General features: G+C 37.5%; 2 protein-coding genes across 2 annotated transcripts in view; one reads left to right on the top strand and one right to left on the bottom strand.

The window, feature by feature from the left end:
• Positions 1,602-13,639, top strand: LOC109823641. Its single transcript, XM_020389937.1, is given in 6 exon segments — positions 1,602-2,960; positions 8,781-9,352; positions 9,533-9,598; positions 9,600-9,702; positions 11,886-13,235; positions 13,317-13,639. Coding segments are annotated over 5 exon segments (3,273 nt in total). The 5' UTR covers positions 1,602-1,748; the 3' UTR covers positions 13,206-13,235; positions 13,317-13,639.
• Positions 14,325-17,407, bottom strand: part of LOC109823957 (lysM domain receptor-like kinase 3) — an 8,854-nt gene continuing 5,771 nt past the window's right edge. Inside the window, 8 exon segments of the mRNA XM_020390427.1 lie at positions 14,325-14,635; positions 14,638-14,708; positions 14,711-14,754; positions 15,063-15,163; positions 15,682-15,817; positions 16,676-16,767; positions 16,869-17,020; positions 17,119-17,212. Coding sequence (XP_020246016.1) covers positions 14,597-14,635; positions 14,638-14,708; positions 14,711-14,754; positions 15,063-15,163; positions 15,682-15,817; positions 16,676-16,767; positions 16,869-17,020; positions 17,119-17,212 — 729 coding nt within the window. The 3' untranslated portion in view covers positions 14,325-14,596.

Genomic DNA, 17,407 nt, shown 5'->3' on the forward strand with positions numbered 1-17,407 from the left:
TGATGCTCTTGTTATTGTTCTTTTTGTTTTAAACTTCCTTTCAGGCAGTGCCGAGGCTCGGAGAGTCGTAGGATGACGGAGTTCTTGCATAGTCGTCGTTACATGAGTTATTAGTAGAGGCTCCACAGTAATTATTATATGCTTATTTAGACAGTAGAGTTTTATTTGCATATTGTAAAGGAAGTCTGCTTTAGTACGATGTTTAGTTGATTCATGTTGAGACAGTTTCATTATTTCCGTTGTATACAGATATGCCGTTGAGACATGATTTCTGTATGAGATATATCTTCCTTCATCATGTCTATGTATTTATTTCCTTATTTTGCTTGTTTTGTACCTGCACTTTTATTTGAATTCCACTAGAGGATATAACTGTGATTGGTGAAACGTATTTATACACAGTGTGTGGCGCATGATAGGTTTGACATCTCTGGGTTCACCTTAGATTGCAGCCATGTGTGAAAACAAGAGGCATCACAATTATTAAATAAAAACATAAGGTTTCAATTTATAATGCCAACATACCTAATCTAGAAGTAAAGTTCATAATTTTTCTAAGCCAAAAGTCAAATCAAAACTAATATCTAAGCAAAATAAAATAGTATTAGCTCCTATGCATATTATTGTAGCTCATCCTAAATAATTTTGATCCAAGACGAAGACGAAGCCTAAAGCCCAAAGCTAAGCCTAAGTCCAGGGCAAGCCATTTTGGCTTGTTTCACTTCACATCAGCGGCCAGTTTGCTTGGCAAAATTTTAGAAGCACAAAATTGAAAATCATAGGCGGGAAAACATTGTTTCTCATTTCTTGGGTTTGTTTGAACATCCAAAAGTTAAGAAATCAAATGTGTTTTCCAATTAAAATTCAGCAACAGGACATTAAATATTACCCTTTACCTTCCCGCAATCGTTTCAACAGTGAACCTAGCAATTAAATATTCAGCGATGTGACATTTCTCACCCATTTCAGAAACTTTTGGTCTGAAATTGGTTTTCTACAAAATCTGATTTGACACCCCCATTTCACCCCCATTTTTTTAAATCACCCAGCGAACCAAACGCTAGGAATGGAAATGTCTAGAAATTAAAATCCTATGTGGTCAGATTTTAAATCCTCAATTTCTCTCTTTTTTGAGCAAACAAACAGCCCCTTAAAAAAAGTAATAACTATGCAACAGAATAATGGATAAATTTTTAAATAGACCCCTTTATGAATTTAGTTTTAAATATCTACCCCTTTGAAATTTATTTGTCATTTTTAAAATGGTAAATAAAGTTTGAAAACTTCACGTGATCCCCGTAAAGTTTTGCGTGGTTAATCAGGCACTAAACTTCACGAGATTTAAAATCTCGTGAAGTTTTTGAACGTCTGCAGCTTCATTAGCGAGGCACTAAACCTTTTCGAACTTTATTTGCCACTTTCGACTTAGTTTCAGCTAGGACCATTTCGAACTTTATTTTTCACTTTCGACTCAGTTTCAGTCAGGTGGTTGAAACTGGGTCGAAAATGACAAATAAATTTCATACGGGTAGTTTTTTGAAGATAAATTTCTCAAGGGGTCTAATTTGAGAATTTGTCCAAGATTGACGAGGTCTGAAAAGGAGAAGAACCGGTAACAGTAAACACTCACCCACCGCCGCAATCACCCCCTCGTCTTCCCGAATTCTCCAAAAATCCAACCAAAAATGAAACCCTAACCCTAATTCTCCCTCCAAAACCCTAGCTTAAGCCCTAGAAATCAAGCGACAATGATGTCCGATTCCCCCTCCGACTACTCCCGCCACCGCGCCTTCATCTCCTCTTCAATGTCCGCCCCGAATTTCCCCACTTTCTCCCCTTCCTCCTCCCGATCGCCGTCCCCAAACCCTAACCCTAACCCTAATCTCCGCCATAGCTCCTCGTCGTCTTCTTCATCGCGCCTCCTCTCCTCCTCCTCGTTCGCCCACAACGGCCGCGTCGCCCTCGCCCTCGTCCCCTCCGCCGCCTTCCTCCTCGACCTCGGCGGAGCTCCGGTGATGTTAACCCTAACCATAGGCCTCATGATCGCCTACATCCTCGACTCCCTCCGCCTCCAAACGGCGTCCTTTTTTGCGATCTGGTTCTCTCTCATCGCCTCTCAATTAGCCTTCTTCTTCTCCGCTTCATTCTCTCTCTCGTCGCTCGCTCTTACTGTTCTCGCCCTCTTCCTCTGCGCCCAGACCACGTTCTTGATCGGGGTCTGGTTCTCTCTCCAGTTCAAGTGGATCCAGATCGAGAACCCTAGCATCATCAAAACCCTAGAGAGACTTCTCTTTGCCTGCCTTCCGATCACGACCCCGGCGCTCTTCACCTGGGCGGCCGTCCTCGCTCTTGGAATGGCAAATGCGGGGTACTATTTGATGGCGTTTTCTTGCGTTTTTTACTGGGTTTTCTCGATCCCGAGGCCTTCGAGCTTCAAGTCGAAGCAGGACTTGACGACGAGCTCGAATGAGGATCAGATACTCAGCCCTTTGGAGAGCTGTGTGCACACGCTGTATCTCATATTCATGCCTGTGATGTTTCAGATTGGGTCGCATCATGCGGTGATCTTTAACTCGTTCTCGTCTTTGTGTGATATTTTGTTGCTGTTCTTTATACCGTTCTTGTTCCAATTGTATGCATCGACGAGGGGAGCATTGTGGTGGGTTACGAGAGATAGTTATCAGGTGCACAGGATTAGGGTTGTGAATGGGGCGGTGGCTATGGTTGTGGTTGTGATCTGTCTTGAGATAAGGGTTGTATTCCAGTCATTTGGACGGTATTTGCATGCTCCACCGCCATTTAATTATCTTCTTGTGACGGTTGTGATGTTGGGTGGGGCGTCTGCTGCTGGGGCCTTTGCTGTTGGTATGATTCAGGATGCTGTTAGTTCAGCGGCATTTACTATTCTGACTGTTTTGGTTAGCGGCGCCGGTGCTGTTGTCGTTGGGTTCCCAATTATGGTAAGTTTTGTGTGCCTTGATTATGGTTTCATCTTTGTTAGCAGGGTTGTGAATTTCAATCTTGAATCATATGTTTTCTTATCGAATGTAGTGCTTACCAATAAATATGGTGTCAACCTTTTAGTCTTGTTTTTGAATCCATAACATAAATTTAAAGGAAACCAATTGAGAGATTAGTTTCTTGAGCTGAGTTGTAACGACTATCAACTCAAATGGTTAATTAGCTACTCAATGTGACATTGTTTTTGTGCATTTAATGATCTTCATCATATATAATGTTCTTGTGTCATGCGTTGAAGATGAAACATAAACATGTGAAGAGAAAATGCATAGTTGTGGCATTGCATTAATACCTGTTATAATTTTATTTACAGTTACTCTAGATTTTGACCTAAATAGACATTTTATCTTGGTTTTGCATTTGCAATATATTTAGATGGAGGTCAGTTTTGAACCTAAGGAAAAAGTAAGAGAAGGACAAGTGAGACATATTGTCAATCCATTGAGGTGATTCGCTGAGTAATCTTATAATTAGGATCAATAAGAATTATTTGATTTTGTATTGGCATTTGTTGGATAAAGGATTAAACCTTGTTGTACTTTATTCAAAGGAAATTGAAAGGCTGGGGATATTTAGCTAAAATAAGTTTAAACATATACATGAATGAATGTGAAAATTCTGGTGGTGTGGGTTTTGGGTAACTGAATCACGAAACTGATTTATGTTTTATGGTTTCAGCCAATCTTTTGACCCCAATATCCGCATGATTCTTTGCTTTCCTGAAGCTAGATAAATTAATGTACAATGGTTAACAGGTTACTAATAAAACAATGATGTAGACTAAAGTAAATTCAGTAATAGGTATTCTCAGAATTGGCAATAATCTAGGTTTATACAACCATCCAACTATGCTCTAAATAGCAAAACGTGGAGTGCAGAGGGAAGGTACCAATAAGTACTAAAGGGCTTGCCTGCTACTAGTGAACACTTATGATTTCAGGCTTCAGCTAAACTATTAATATAATATCCACATTATGTTTCTTTGGATCTCCTGAAGCTAGAAAGATTAATGTAAACTGATAACTAGTAAAACAACGATGTTCACTGAAGGGAACTGAAAGAAATCTCAATAATAATATTTTCAGAGTTGGACAGGAATCTAGGTTGATGATTAACCGTTCAATTATGCTCTTAATAGCAAAAGGTGGAGCATAGAGGGAGGGTACCCCTACCAATAAGTACTGAAGGGGTTGTCTGTCGCTACAACTTAATGAACACATATTTGTATATTGGTTACATCTGAAAACATCTATCATGAACTATTACTGATCTTAAAAAAACTATTGTCGGCTTTTTCCTTGTACAAGTAACTATCCACGAACTTCTGTAGATAACTACCATATATCTGTTAGCGAGAATTTAGAAGTGTAAATTTACCATTTTAGTCATTTTAATTATTATATTTAGTTGTGTAAGTTATAAAATTATAATACAACCCTCACCACAACTTTGAAATTTAATGTAGTCGAAGTTGATGTAATGGAAGGGACATTTATCAACCCAAGTTGGCTTCCTACCGACTATGAATCTAGAACAGGTTAACAAGCATGACTCCAAATTCCAGCCAATGGAGAAGAGCATTTAATCCACGGGGACATGTGAGACTACAAAATGAAAACCCACTACCCACACCATAACTTGGAAGTTTCGTTGTAAAGGGAAAGGGTGTTTAACGAGTTAAAACAAGGAAAAACAATTTCTTGCATATAAAGTATCCTATCTAATATAATAAGAAGCTAACAGTTTTTTGGCAAAAGTTGCACTATCTATTTTCCTCCCTCCTTTATTTCCTCTACCCCAACTTTTTCATATTGGTCTTGTCTCTTTTTGCTCCGGCTATCATGCTCTCTTCCCTCCTGGGCTCCCCTACAAAATCTTCTTTATTAGTAAGAGCATGAGTCACAGTAATTCACCCTCCATCTGGGGACTGAGATTTCTTTTTTCTGATCTCTACTTTAAACTCAAACCCTGTTCATGTTGTTCTTCATGTTCCTTGACCGATGGTAGGGGAATGGAGGAGAGGAAGGATGAGAAGGGGGATTAGGTGGTGATGGCATATCACCTCCTAGGTTTAAGTCTCGGATCAGGATTTGAGTCTCGGTTAGGGTTAAGTTTTAAGGACTAGAGGGAAGAAGGAAACAAGTTAAAACATTTTTAATAATTATTTCACAATTAACAAGGAGGTTGCAGTTAAGCCCTCAGAGTTTCACCCTTTTTAACTTATGATACCCTGAAGTTCAATTTTGGAATATGATACCCCAAAGTACAAACACATTTATGTTAATTTTTTTCAAGAATATCAACATAGAAAAGTGAATGAAAATAAATGTTCTTACCAGATTTAATATTTTTGTGTGTGGGAAAAGTAGGGAACATAATTAGGGCTTTGGATAATATCAACCTATTAGATTGTCAAGTTAACATAATTTGAAAACTTTACATTATCAAATTGTTAAAATATAACTTTAGGGTATAAAAGTTAAACAAGGATGAACGTTTGGGCTTACTAAAGTGCACATAAGCCAAATAAATAATTAAGACGTGTTCAAAAAAATTAAGAAGATGAGAAACAAGTCGAAACAAGTTAAATAAGAAAGAAAACATAATTTGAAAACTTTACATTATCAAATTGTTAAAATAGAACTTTAGGGTATAAAAGTTAAACAAGGATGAACCTTTGGGCTTACTAAAGTGCACATAAGCCAAATAAATAATTAAGATGTGTTCAAAAAAATTAAGAAGATGAGAAACAAGTCGAAACAAGTTAAGTAAGAAAGAAAATAAATTTCAAACAACTGCAAGCTTTGTTGAATAATCAAATAATATTATATTGTTAATAATTAAACAGTATTTTTTATTAACAATTCGATATTTTTTAGAGATAACTTTTTTTGTTAATGGTTGAATAAAAATACTGATTATTGTTCATGGTACATGAATATTCTAAAAGAGACATCTTCTTACTATAGGGTTTTTTTATTTTTTATGTTTATTTTTATTCTTTTGGGGGGTGTTGGGAGGGATTTTGGTTGCAACTGTAGATATTTGTTGGAAAGGATCTCTGTGTGAAAGCATTGCAATGGGTAAATAAGGGAGTTAAGTCTTCATGTGGAGGTAACCTTTTGCACCGTGGTAACTGGACCTATGCAACTATTTTAGTCTAGAGCATCAAAATAATGTTTTTTTTCCTTTTTTATTATTTCCTCAACTTGGCACAGAGATGTTTTAGATTTTTTTTGTTTGATGTTCCCCTGCATCGTAGAGTCTAGCATTCTGTGTTGCTTTTTCTTTGAATGCAATGATCTCGGAGAGATCCTTTAGAACTTCATGAAGAATGTGAGTTTTCCTTAGGAATATCTGTTTATTACTACATATTTCTATTGAGGGAAAGCAGTGACATAATTGGACCTTAGTGGACTTGATAAGATGCGGCCTAAGTTGCACGTGCATGGGTACAAGTGCGGGTAAGAGACACGGCAAAATACCTGGCAAAATTGTAAAAGGTAGGGTACGGCGGCGCAGCTCAAACTCATGAGATATAATCATAGTTCCGAGCTATATATGTAAATGACCCTTTTTAATCGTAGTTCTCAAGGCTGAAACGTACTCGATCCATGTCCAACAAGTTACAAAAATGGATGTGAAGTGTAGGATATATCCAAGAAGTGTATGACTAGTGTTTTAAATTAAACTTCCATTGTATAATTGAATGTTGTCTGAATAAATATTTGCATATATTTAGTGATTTGTTGCTTAAATTTTGTTTAAAAGACTAGTATATCCAAATTTAGTCCTAATCTATATATCATAATTTGGCTATTAAAAATACAAAAATGATAACAATGAAGAATGAATGGAAGGTTGAGATGTTGCCTTTTGCTTTATTTTTATGTAGCTAGATTTTCTCTTCCGTTCTATAACCCTTTTTCTTTTTCTTTTTCTTTTTTTCGTGGCACAAAGCGAGCATTGAGGGGGGTTGAAGGTTATAATTTTATACTTTATGGCCGTGTTTGGATTGGGGACTTCTTTTATCTTTTATACTGGGATTAATTTGATTCACTGTGGCCCTAAGGTACAGTAATACTGGGACTATAGTGAGTTAAAATTTTAATAATTTGTTTGGGAACTTGTCATTATAAGTAGTATAGGATAGAACATAACAATGAATGCCGACAATGCCCTTCTGCCTACTAGTCATGATGTTAGTTAAGTCTTAAGTCAATTTTAGCATTATTTCAAGGCATTTTGGATATTGTCTGTTTCTAAACGACCTGATTGAACAACACCATCACCCATCAGAAATGATTTTAGTTAAGCTAATTCAATGTTTTGATCATCAGCTAATTCATCAAAAATGTCAGTACAATCAAACATAATTAGTTATAATTAAAAAATTCAGCATCATCATCATAAGGAGGATTAAGAAAATTAAGTTGCCACTAAATTTAATGTCTAAATAATGAAAATCAATCATTCAACTTTTTTCTATATTCTACACCATGTTGACGAAACTGAGCAAATCCGAAGTGTGATGCAATTCCAGTCAAAGTCATGGTTACTTGTAGGTGTTGTTTTCAACCAAGGACAAATGCAAAGAACTAACAAACTTATGCAATTTCAATAAAAGATGAAAGCAAAGAACTAACAAATATCAATTCGTGATTAAATACTTAAGAGGTGTATACTGTTGCTGTTCTGTTTTCACTTTTCCGAATCCATGTCTTCCTTTTTTTCCCTTTTTTATATTCGATAGCTACAAGTGAATGAAGTAATTAGGGCAGAAACTTATGTAATTTTCAAGAAAGTCAAAGGGCATGGGGTCTTTTTGGATCTAATCCCTAGTGAGAAATATTCTCTATGGTTACACCCTCCTCCCCTTCCTTGTTTAGTCTGGAGCCTTTGGACTATTTTATTTTTATAGACTAAATAATCCGTCCTAATCCCTTTCAAAATTTTGAACCAAACATCCCCACTATTCTACTCTAAAGGATAAAGGGTTATTACCTCAAAATAATACTCAATCCAAACATGGCCTAACATGCCCCACGTGTTGAGCACATTTTCATGGGCGGATCTAGTCTCAAATAGCAGTATCTTTTTAGATCCACTTAAATTCATGGCTAGTCTCATAACATATTACACTAAAAATTCGAAGTTGTGAGGAGGGTTGAGTGTTATAATTTTTACGATCTAACATGTTCCCGTAAGTTGAGCACCCTTCTCACCCTTCTCATGTCTGAACTTTGGGCGCTCCACAACAGTTTTTTTTTTTAATTTGCTTTAAATTTGTGGCTTGTGTGATGCCAGATATAAAGTCCCTTCCATGACACCAGCTCTAAAGTTGTGGAGAGGGTTGAGAGTTATAATTTTACACTCCAACTGAGAGGTTCTCTGTGTTTTAGCTAACAGATTCGGTTCTTATTTTCAAATATTTTGATGGTTTTGTCAAATCACAAATTTGATGGAGCAAAAAACTATGTGTGCATAGTTTCTTCCTGCTTCTTCATTTTGATTAGTTTTGCTTTGTGAGTGAGTGTATCCCTACTTTTGGTTGAATGAAGCATCTGCATTCCAAATTTTCTGAATTTTAAATCTGGAGTTTGTTTTAACTGAAACTTCATGGCTCATGGCTTTATGTTTGATAAGTTCAGCAGAATAAATGCATTTTATTTTGGAAATCTGCTGATATGGTCAACTTTGAATTACTTTATGGTAATTATGTTTCATCTGACAATAAAGTCATGTATTATCTTTTGCAGTTCCTTCCTCTTCCCATGATCTCTGGCTTCTACCTAGCTCGATTTTTTACAAAGAAAAGCTTATCATCATATTTTTCCTTTGTCACTCTAGCAAGCTTGATGGTGTTATGGTTTGTTGTTCACAACTACTGGGATCTCAATATTTGGATGGCTGGCATGTCTTTAAAATCCTTCTGCAAATTGATTGTTGCAAATGTTCTACTGGCTATGGTTGTTCCTGGTTGTGCACTTCTTCCTCCCAAATTGCATTTCTTGACTGAACTTGGTCTAATTTGTCATGCATTGCTTCTGTGCTACATAGAGGATCGCTTCTTTAATTATTCTGCAATATATTTCTTTGGATTTGATGATGAGGTGATGTACCCGAGTTATATGGTCATGACAACCACCTTTTTGGGCTTGGCTTTGCTGAGGAGGTTGTCTGCTGACCGCCGGATTGGACCAAAAGCGGCTTGGATATTGACTTGTCTATATTCTTCAAAGCTATCAATGCTATTCATTACATCCAAATCTGTTCTATGGGCGACATCTATTCTGTTATTGGCAGTTTCCCCGCCATTACTTCTTTACAAGTATGGTTTAACACGTCTGCTCTACCTTTGCACACTTCTAATTTAGTCCAGTTGAATCATAGTCATCCTAGATTATATGTACATTCGAGTTATTTGCTAAAGAATTTATTTGTTTAATTGTCTATTGTTTTTATCTTCCTTGCATGTAATTAGCGTACTTTTCTGTTTGCCTTTACACAGAGACAAATCTAGAGGAGCTTCAAAGATGAAAGCCTGGCAAGGTTATGCTCATGCATGCGTTGTAGCCANATGGAAGGCCACCCTCAGATGGTTTGCTTTTGGGTGTCTATATTCTTTTGACAGGACTTGCTTGCATACCGATTGTTGCTCTCCACTTTTCTCATGCTCAGGTATTTTCATTTACGCATTCATTTATGAAGGCAAGAACTGAATATTCTAGTTGCAGTTTCATTCTGTTTTCTCGTACATTTGTATTGCCACATGTGCTACTGTTTTCAAGTAAATCTTATATTTGTCAACGTGAATGTAATTGTTTAACAAACACGCTTAGTACCTGCCCTGGTACCTATTCGTGTTTTGCGGTCACCTTACCATCTATATATTTTCTTGACTGTTTTCTAAGTTTTGTTGTTTCCTACTTTTAAACATCTTTATCTTGGCTATCTTAGTTTTGACTGTTTTCTAGTATTTATATTTGTCAACATGAATGTAGTTGTTTAACAAACCCGCTTAGTACCTCCCCTACCTATTCATGCTTTGCGGTCACCTTACCATCTATATATTTCCTAGACTACTTTCTAATTTTTTTATGTTTCCTACTTTTAAGCATCTTTATTTTAGCCAAGTCACTGACGACACCTAGACTTGTTACCTTGGTTGGGATGGATCCGAACTCCTCTCTATTTGTGGTTTCTCCAAACCTGAAACCCTAAAAGGATAGAATCCTACTATGATCTGATTCTTCAAAGTGTTTAGTATATGTCAGCTTTATATACATTGTTAGTTTACAATTCAACAATCTAAGTTTTTGGGTAAAGTGGTTCATGACATGACATCAAATCATAAAAATTTAAAACGGGCTGGGATGTGAACCTCAACATTTTGAATTATAAATACATTCATTTATCTTCATTACATCTGACTTTCCAAGCAATACACACACACACACACACACACACACACACACACACTATAAAGTCAAAAGCCCAAGTGGTGGACTGTTGCTGTGTACAGTTTTTCAGTGTAATGTTAGCTTGATGTACATTGTTAGGTCACAGTGTTTACGAAGTGGTAATTGACAAACAGCACTGAAGCTTTATCGAGCACTTCCTCACTAGAAACAGAGATAGTGGGCAAAGAAAAGAGAAGCTCAAGGATCTTAAGGGGGGGAAGCATGTTATGAGTTGGGATAAAACTGTTGTATAAAACCAGAATAAAATGAATGGAGTTTCTGATTATTTTCATGTTGAACCATAATCTAAACCTGAAAAATATTTATAGCCTTGTGCCTGCCCCAATACCATGAGTTAATCCGATTGTTTTGCGGGTTAAAATAGAAAGTTATGTACGAATATAAGAAGTTAGAGGAGAATGATGGTTATTACACATAAAATTGTTTAACAGTATACCCTAATAAACATGAATAATTGTTTTGAGTCTGTGATTATAGAAGGAAATTAAGGTTTCAATCTCTCCTACATATAAGAGAAGGTTGTTTGCAAGCTTTATTTTAAATTTTAGACTGTTTGAAATAAATGGAAAGAGACGAAGAAAGTTATAGTCTATGCTTCTGCATAAAGCAATGTAATAAGCTTCTCTTATATGTCCCCTGTTTGATTATGCAGTCTAGTCTCCATATGTTGTTTCTTGTACCCTTATATTCAAAAACTAGATTAGGGTTGTTGATTCAGGATGCTCTTCCTCTCTTCCTTTATCCTACAGCCCTGCCTCTGTTTAGTCTCTAGATCCCAAAATGTCTTCTGCCTGTCTCCAGATCCCAAAAGGACCAACCTGGTTGAATCTTGACCACCAGATAATGCTCCATTGAATCAGCATATGTATTTGTCTAATCGGATGAAGTATACTCTATGATAAATAAGCTTGATGTTGTATAGTCTAGGATCAAATTCAATTAATAATTTACTTAATTTTATCACAAAACAAACAACCGGTTTTAAACTCCCAGTAAAATACATAATGAAAACGTAAGAAAACAGTAGGCTTAGATATCCTTTACTAAATGTGGATTTTCATCCTCTTCGTTCATATTCTTACATGCTCTTGGTGGTCACCATTTGGATGTCAATGCTTTGCCTACTGACCTTTTTGAAAGTCAGATATGCACACTTATACTTCATCCTACTGTAGAAAGTGGATCAGTTCCTATCCACCTTTTTGAGATATAAGACTTCTATATCAGTGGGAGCCGCCTTTAGTTCAGCTTTTATTTTCTCTGTAACAACCATTTTATAAGAGTTTTATTTATTTGTTTAATGTACATTATATAGGGCTACTAATGCTAGCAACAGGCATGCTGTATTAACTGGTTGATCTAATTCTTTTGACATTGCAGTCAGCAAAGAGATTCCTGGTGCTGGTGGTAGCCATGGGTTTATTATTTATCCTTCTGCAGCCGCCTGTTCCTATCTCTTGGGCTTTCCGGTCAGATTTGATCAAAGCGGCACATCAGTCTTCTGATGATGTTTCGATATATGGCTTTGTTGCTTCTAAGCCTTCATGGCCTTCGTGGCTCCTTATTGCAACAATCTTACTCACACTGGCAGCAGTCACCTCCATCATCCCGATCAAATATATTGTAGAGCTGAGGGCTCTTTATGCAGTCGGAGTAGGAATAACATTAGGCATCTACATCTGTGCAGAATATTTCTTCCAAGCTGTGATCCTCTATCCTCTTCTCATTGCAACGATCGTTTGTGCTTCAGTCTTTGTAGTCTTCACTCACCTACCTTCAGCATCCAGCACAAGGATCTTGCCATGGGTATTTGCTCTTTTAGTAGCCCTTTTTCCTGTAACTTACCTTCTTGAAGGCCAAATAAGAGCAAAAAGCCTCGAAGAAGGTGAAGAAGCAGACAAGTTCACTACTATGTTGGCTATAGAAGGAGCTAGAATGTCGCTCTTAGGGCTTTATGCTATGTTATTCATGCTTATTGCTTTAGAGATAAAGTTTGAACTAGCTTCATTGATGCGTGAAAAAGCCCTCAATAGGGGTTCTGCTCCAAGCCAGCCTGGGCGTAGCATTGGTTTCCCGCCAAAATTGAGACTCAGCCAGCAAAGAAGGGCGTCTACTGCACCCTCCTTCACTATCAAGAGGCTAGCAGCTGAGGCTGCTTGGATGCCGGCAGTAGGCAATTTTTCAACAGTATTATCCTTCATCATATGCCTAATTATAAACTTTAATCTCACTGGTGGGTCGAACCGTGCAATATTTTTCCTAGCGCCCATCTTATTGCTTCTCAACCAGGATTCAGACATTTTGGCTGGTTTTGGTGATAGACAGCGGTATTTCCCAGTAACAGCCGTTATCTCGAGTTATATGGTCCTGACCGCTCTCTATAGAATATGGGAGGAAGTGTGGCAGGGAAATTCTGGGTGGGGGATTGAGATTGGAGGACCTGGATGGTTTTTTGCCGTCAAAAATGTTGCCCTTCTCATTCTCACATTGCCGAATCATATACTTTTCAATAGATTCATGTGGGATTATGTGAAGCAGACGGATGCGACGTTGTTGCTGACGTTGCCTCTTAATTTGCCATCCATAATAATTACGGATATACTTACTGTGAGAGTTTTGGGGTTGCTGGGAGTTATTTACTCTCTGGCTCAGTATCTGATATCAAGGAGGATAAGGATAGCTGGAATGAAGTATATTTGAAGCAGGCTAGATCGGCGATATAATTTTGAGGTAAGGGCTTAAACTCAGATTCAGTTTTTGGTTCCCTTTAATTATTTGGTGATATATGATAATTTCTGGGTTTGGCTACAGCTCGGCGGCGACGTTTTAACACCAACAAACCCTAAAGAACAAGCTGTGGCTGCTTCTATGAAGACAGCCACAGGGTTTGAAGGTTGCCAGCATTTCTGAAAGTGTATTTCTTATGTAGACTTGTGAAGGGTGCTCTGATACTTTTAGATCCAAGATTTTTCTCTTAGAACTTGTATGCTATAAGATTTAAGGCTCAAATGTAGAAGAGATGACGTTTCTTTTCCGTAAAAGGTGAGCGGCGGCTATGTTGTACGAACTAACTTTATATCTATTTGTTACAGATGATGGGAAAAATTCCATGTACAATTTTTATCTTCTTCGTAGCACGTGTGTTTTAATGGTGTAGCATTACTTGGGGTGCTTGTCATTGGAAGTAGGTTACTGCTGCGGAACTGGACCTATTGAACTAGTTTTGCGCTTTACCAAGTTTCTGGAGGAAAAAGATGTCGCTTTTGATGTTCAATTTATTCTAGTAAATGGATGGTAAAATATGCCTATTAGCGGAATATTCGAGATGGCCTCTCAATTTCTCTATAATTCAACCTTCATTTTTGTTTCGTTCAGTAGGACAACGTAAAACCAAAAGAAGAACTAGGAATGGCGTTAAATCTCACAATAATATCTAATCACGCTGTTGTAAAAGGAGGCACTCTATAAGAGAGGAGAGAGAGAAATGAATGAAGAAGAGATCCCAATACAAATTAGGAAGCTCTCCTCTTCATTCATTTCTCTCTCTCCCCCCCTCTTATAAAGTGCCCATGAGCACTCTATAAAAAAAACCGTTACTTCTATTATTTCTTCTTCTTTGTTGACGAGGGAACCTCTACTCAGCCCGTAGGAATCCTAGCGCCTACTCTCAAACTCAAGACCTCGATCTAATGAAGCCCACACCACCAGGTAAAAACCGGTCAGGGAATCAAAGCCCAGGCGCTTCGATCCCAACCGACGGTGGTAAGTATAGACCAAACAGCTTATTACATGTTGTTAGCAAATTTAGTATCCAACAAATGAAAACGAAAAAAAAAATTGATATATAACACATGGCACTAGAATGACAAAATGTTTTATTACACAACAATCCCAATCACAAGCTCCCCAGCGAAAGAACATTCCCCAAATGAGCGACCAAATGGGAGGAAACCTCATCCAACCCCACAACAATTTTGCGGTTAGATCACATGCGTAAATGATTTTTCTATTGACTCGTATCTCATAAGAAACGATGCCTGCGTAGGTTACGAAAGGTTACACGATGTGCAAAGGGGAGAAGCCCCGCCGATTTACCTACCGGACATGAGATTAACCAAGGCATGGTTATCATAGGAGCCAGCGTCCAGTCTGCAGTGGTAGATGATAATGTCATGAGCGCGACGACTATGGTTCTCATGCTTGCCTCAGCTGAGGGTTCTCTTGCGTGCAAGCCTTGGCGAGAAGAGCCGTCTGTCCAAAAAAATAAAAATAAATAAATAACTTCCTTTAATCCCCCCCCCCCCCCCCCCCCAAAAAAAAAACAATGCTATAGTTGCCTAGCTACATATAGGGAGAGGAGGTAGATGGCTCACGAATCGTGCCCAACTACAAAATTTAAAACAATGCAGTCATTATGAGCGCAATAAGAACATTGCATCGGTGCAATCATCAATACTGCTTTGAAACTGTCATGGACACTTATCACAAGATTTTTCTTTCTCCTTTTTAGTCTTGGATGTAAATTAATTCGCTGCTTTTGGCGAGGGACGTGTTTTCACCTTATGAGCCGAGTCTATCGGGTAATTGTCGCCAAGCCTTGGATCAACTAGTTTCTTCAGATGTTCCTTTGGCTCAGGCTGGTTAAGAGCATCCTCAAACTGCAACCAAGAATTTTCACGGAGAAATAGTGGTGTTACTAGAATTTGGATTAAAATTTCATGATGCCTGAAATAATTGCTGACAGAAAGAAGAAGAAAAAAAATTATACTGCAGGTCCTTTGTGTGATTCATTTAGTTATTACTTGAAAGAGTAATAATAGTTACTTCTTCAAGACATTGACCTCAATTTACATTAAGGTTTAGGCTTAGGCTTAAAAATATAAGAAATCCAAGAGTTAGATTGAACTTGTTGGTCCCGGGAGTCTAACGAAAACGAACTGAAACAGCAAAGTATCTTTCTTTTCGCCAATTTCAGTTCATATTACATGTAGCTTTAAATTAGTGATTCTTCCTTGATGTTCCTTCTTTCAAGTTATTCTGACAAGATAAATAAATTTTTGAGTTTGATTCAAAACCCAGCTTACTCTGCAAATATTCTAAACTCTGCATGTGGATCTACAACTGAATCCAACCAAATAAGACTAGCAGTTTTAGCAGCAAGGAATTTGAAACTAACCAGACCAACCAAACCCATCGACTCCGTGCCAACTCCTGTTTTTACTATTGCTTCTTTTGCAGAAATTAGCTCATAAAGGACAACACCAAACGCAAAAACATCAATCTTGGGAGAAACGTCACCAAATTGTGCATACCTACACATTTATCCAAAATAATTTTGTTAATTATCAACAGAGGCACAGAAAAAGAGGGTGGAAGATATCAGAATAATATAATAATAATAGTTGTCAAGCACAGCACAAGCACATTATATAATGTCAATTGCACTAAAAGAAACAAAAAAATTCTCACTCATCAGGAATATGATGGCATGATGCTCTACTCAAAGAGTACCATATATCAAATTTTACAATTTGGGAGCAGTCAAGAAGTTTCAAACTACACTTACCAGGAATGGAAATACAACAATAAGAAGAACCCCTTGTTCCCATTCAGCTCAACTAAGGGTTGTACTAATTTCTTATCTATCTCTTAGCATATTGTCACCCAACAATCTCAACATTCTCTGCTAAACTTGTTTTCTAAAACTATTAGGTATATATTATCCAAAGTCAACTTAAACGCTCAGGTATGCAATACCTCTTGGCTGGGTGAAGGAAACAGAGCGGGTGTTAGGAGTGGCCTGCAATAATTAATGATAGAGGGAGCAAGGAGTAAAGCACCATTGAAGCTGAACTTGCTGTTAGTATCTTGGTCGATTAGCTCGCATCAGTACAAGATTTTTATGTATCATTATATAAATGTTGGCTGTATGCATGTACTAATGCAAGCTAATCATGGTCGATTAGCTTGCATCTTGGTTCGTTGGTGTGAGTGGGGGTTTGTGTGGATAGGTGAGCATGTGTGCCTGTGCTCTGAAATAAGTCTATAAACGTTTGAAATCTTCAGACAACAGTGAAGGGCTATGAAAACATAATTAATGCTGCGACCTAACATATACTTTACATCCAAAAGAGCAAAAGCCAAAAGATACTTAGTTGTGAGTTGCTTACTCTGGAGGCATGTAACCGAATGTTCCAACAAGCCGAGTTGGCTGTGTCATGCCTCCAGCTTGAGTAAGTTTTGTTAATCCAAAATCTGCAACCTGAAAACATGAAGAACTCATTTTAGCAACATGCATACCACAAAAAAACACCTGAATATTATCAAAGTATGTAATTCAGGCTTCCAGACAGCAACAGCAACCTTTGCATGAAATTTTTTGTCTATAAGAATATTAGCGGATTTAATGTCGCGGTGGATATAGACCGGCACTGTATGCTCATGGATGTACTCCAACCCCCTTGCAGAATCAAGGGCAATCTGTACTCTAGTAGACCATTCCAGAGGATCCCTTTCTAAAGAAGATAATATTTATCAAATTTATTATACCATCTGTAAACGAAAACCACATAAATCAGTTATTGCACAGCTTCATGATGTTCATGGTCGTTACCTGAACCACGTAGATGCTGGCTTAAGTTCCCATTTTCAATGAATTCATAAACAAGAAACAAGGAACCGTCGGTGCAATATCCTATCAGGCGAACCTGAAACATAAGATGATGCAAAAAAAGATAAATAACTGAAAGACAACAAAGCAAAGTACTTATTATGGATGATTCAACTTCTATCACATACATCTCGCCATTAGATAGATTGAGTATATAATGCAATTGTGGTGCAAACTTCACTTGAAAAATAAAAACCAACCCATCTTCAAATCCTACCACACATTTAAATGG

Source organism: Asparagus officinalis, chromosome 9 (genome assembly GCF_001876935.1).
Source record: "Asparagus officinalis chromosome 9, Aspof.V1, whole genome shotgun sequence".
Taxonomy (NCBI): Eukaryota; Viridiplantae; Streptophyta; class Magnoliopsida; order Asparagales; family Asparagaceae; genus Asparagus; species Asparagus officinalis.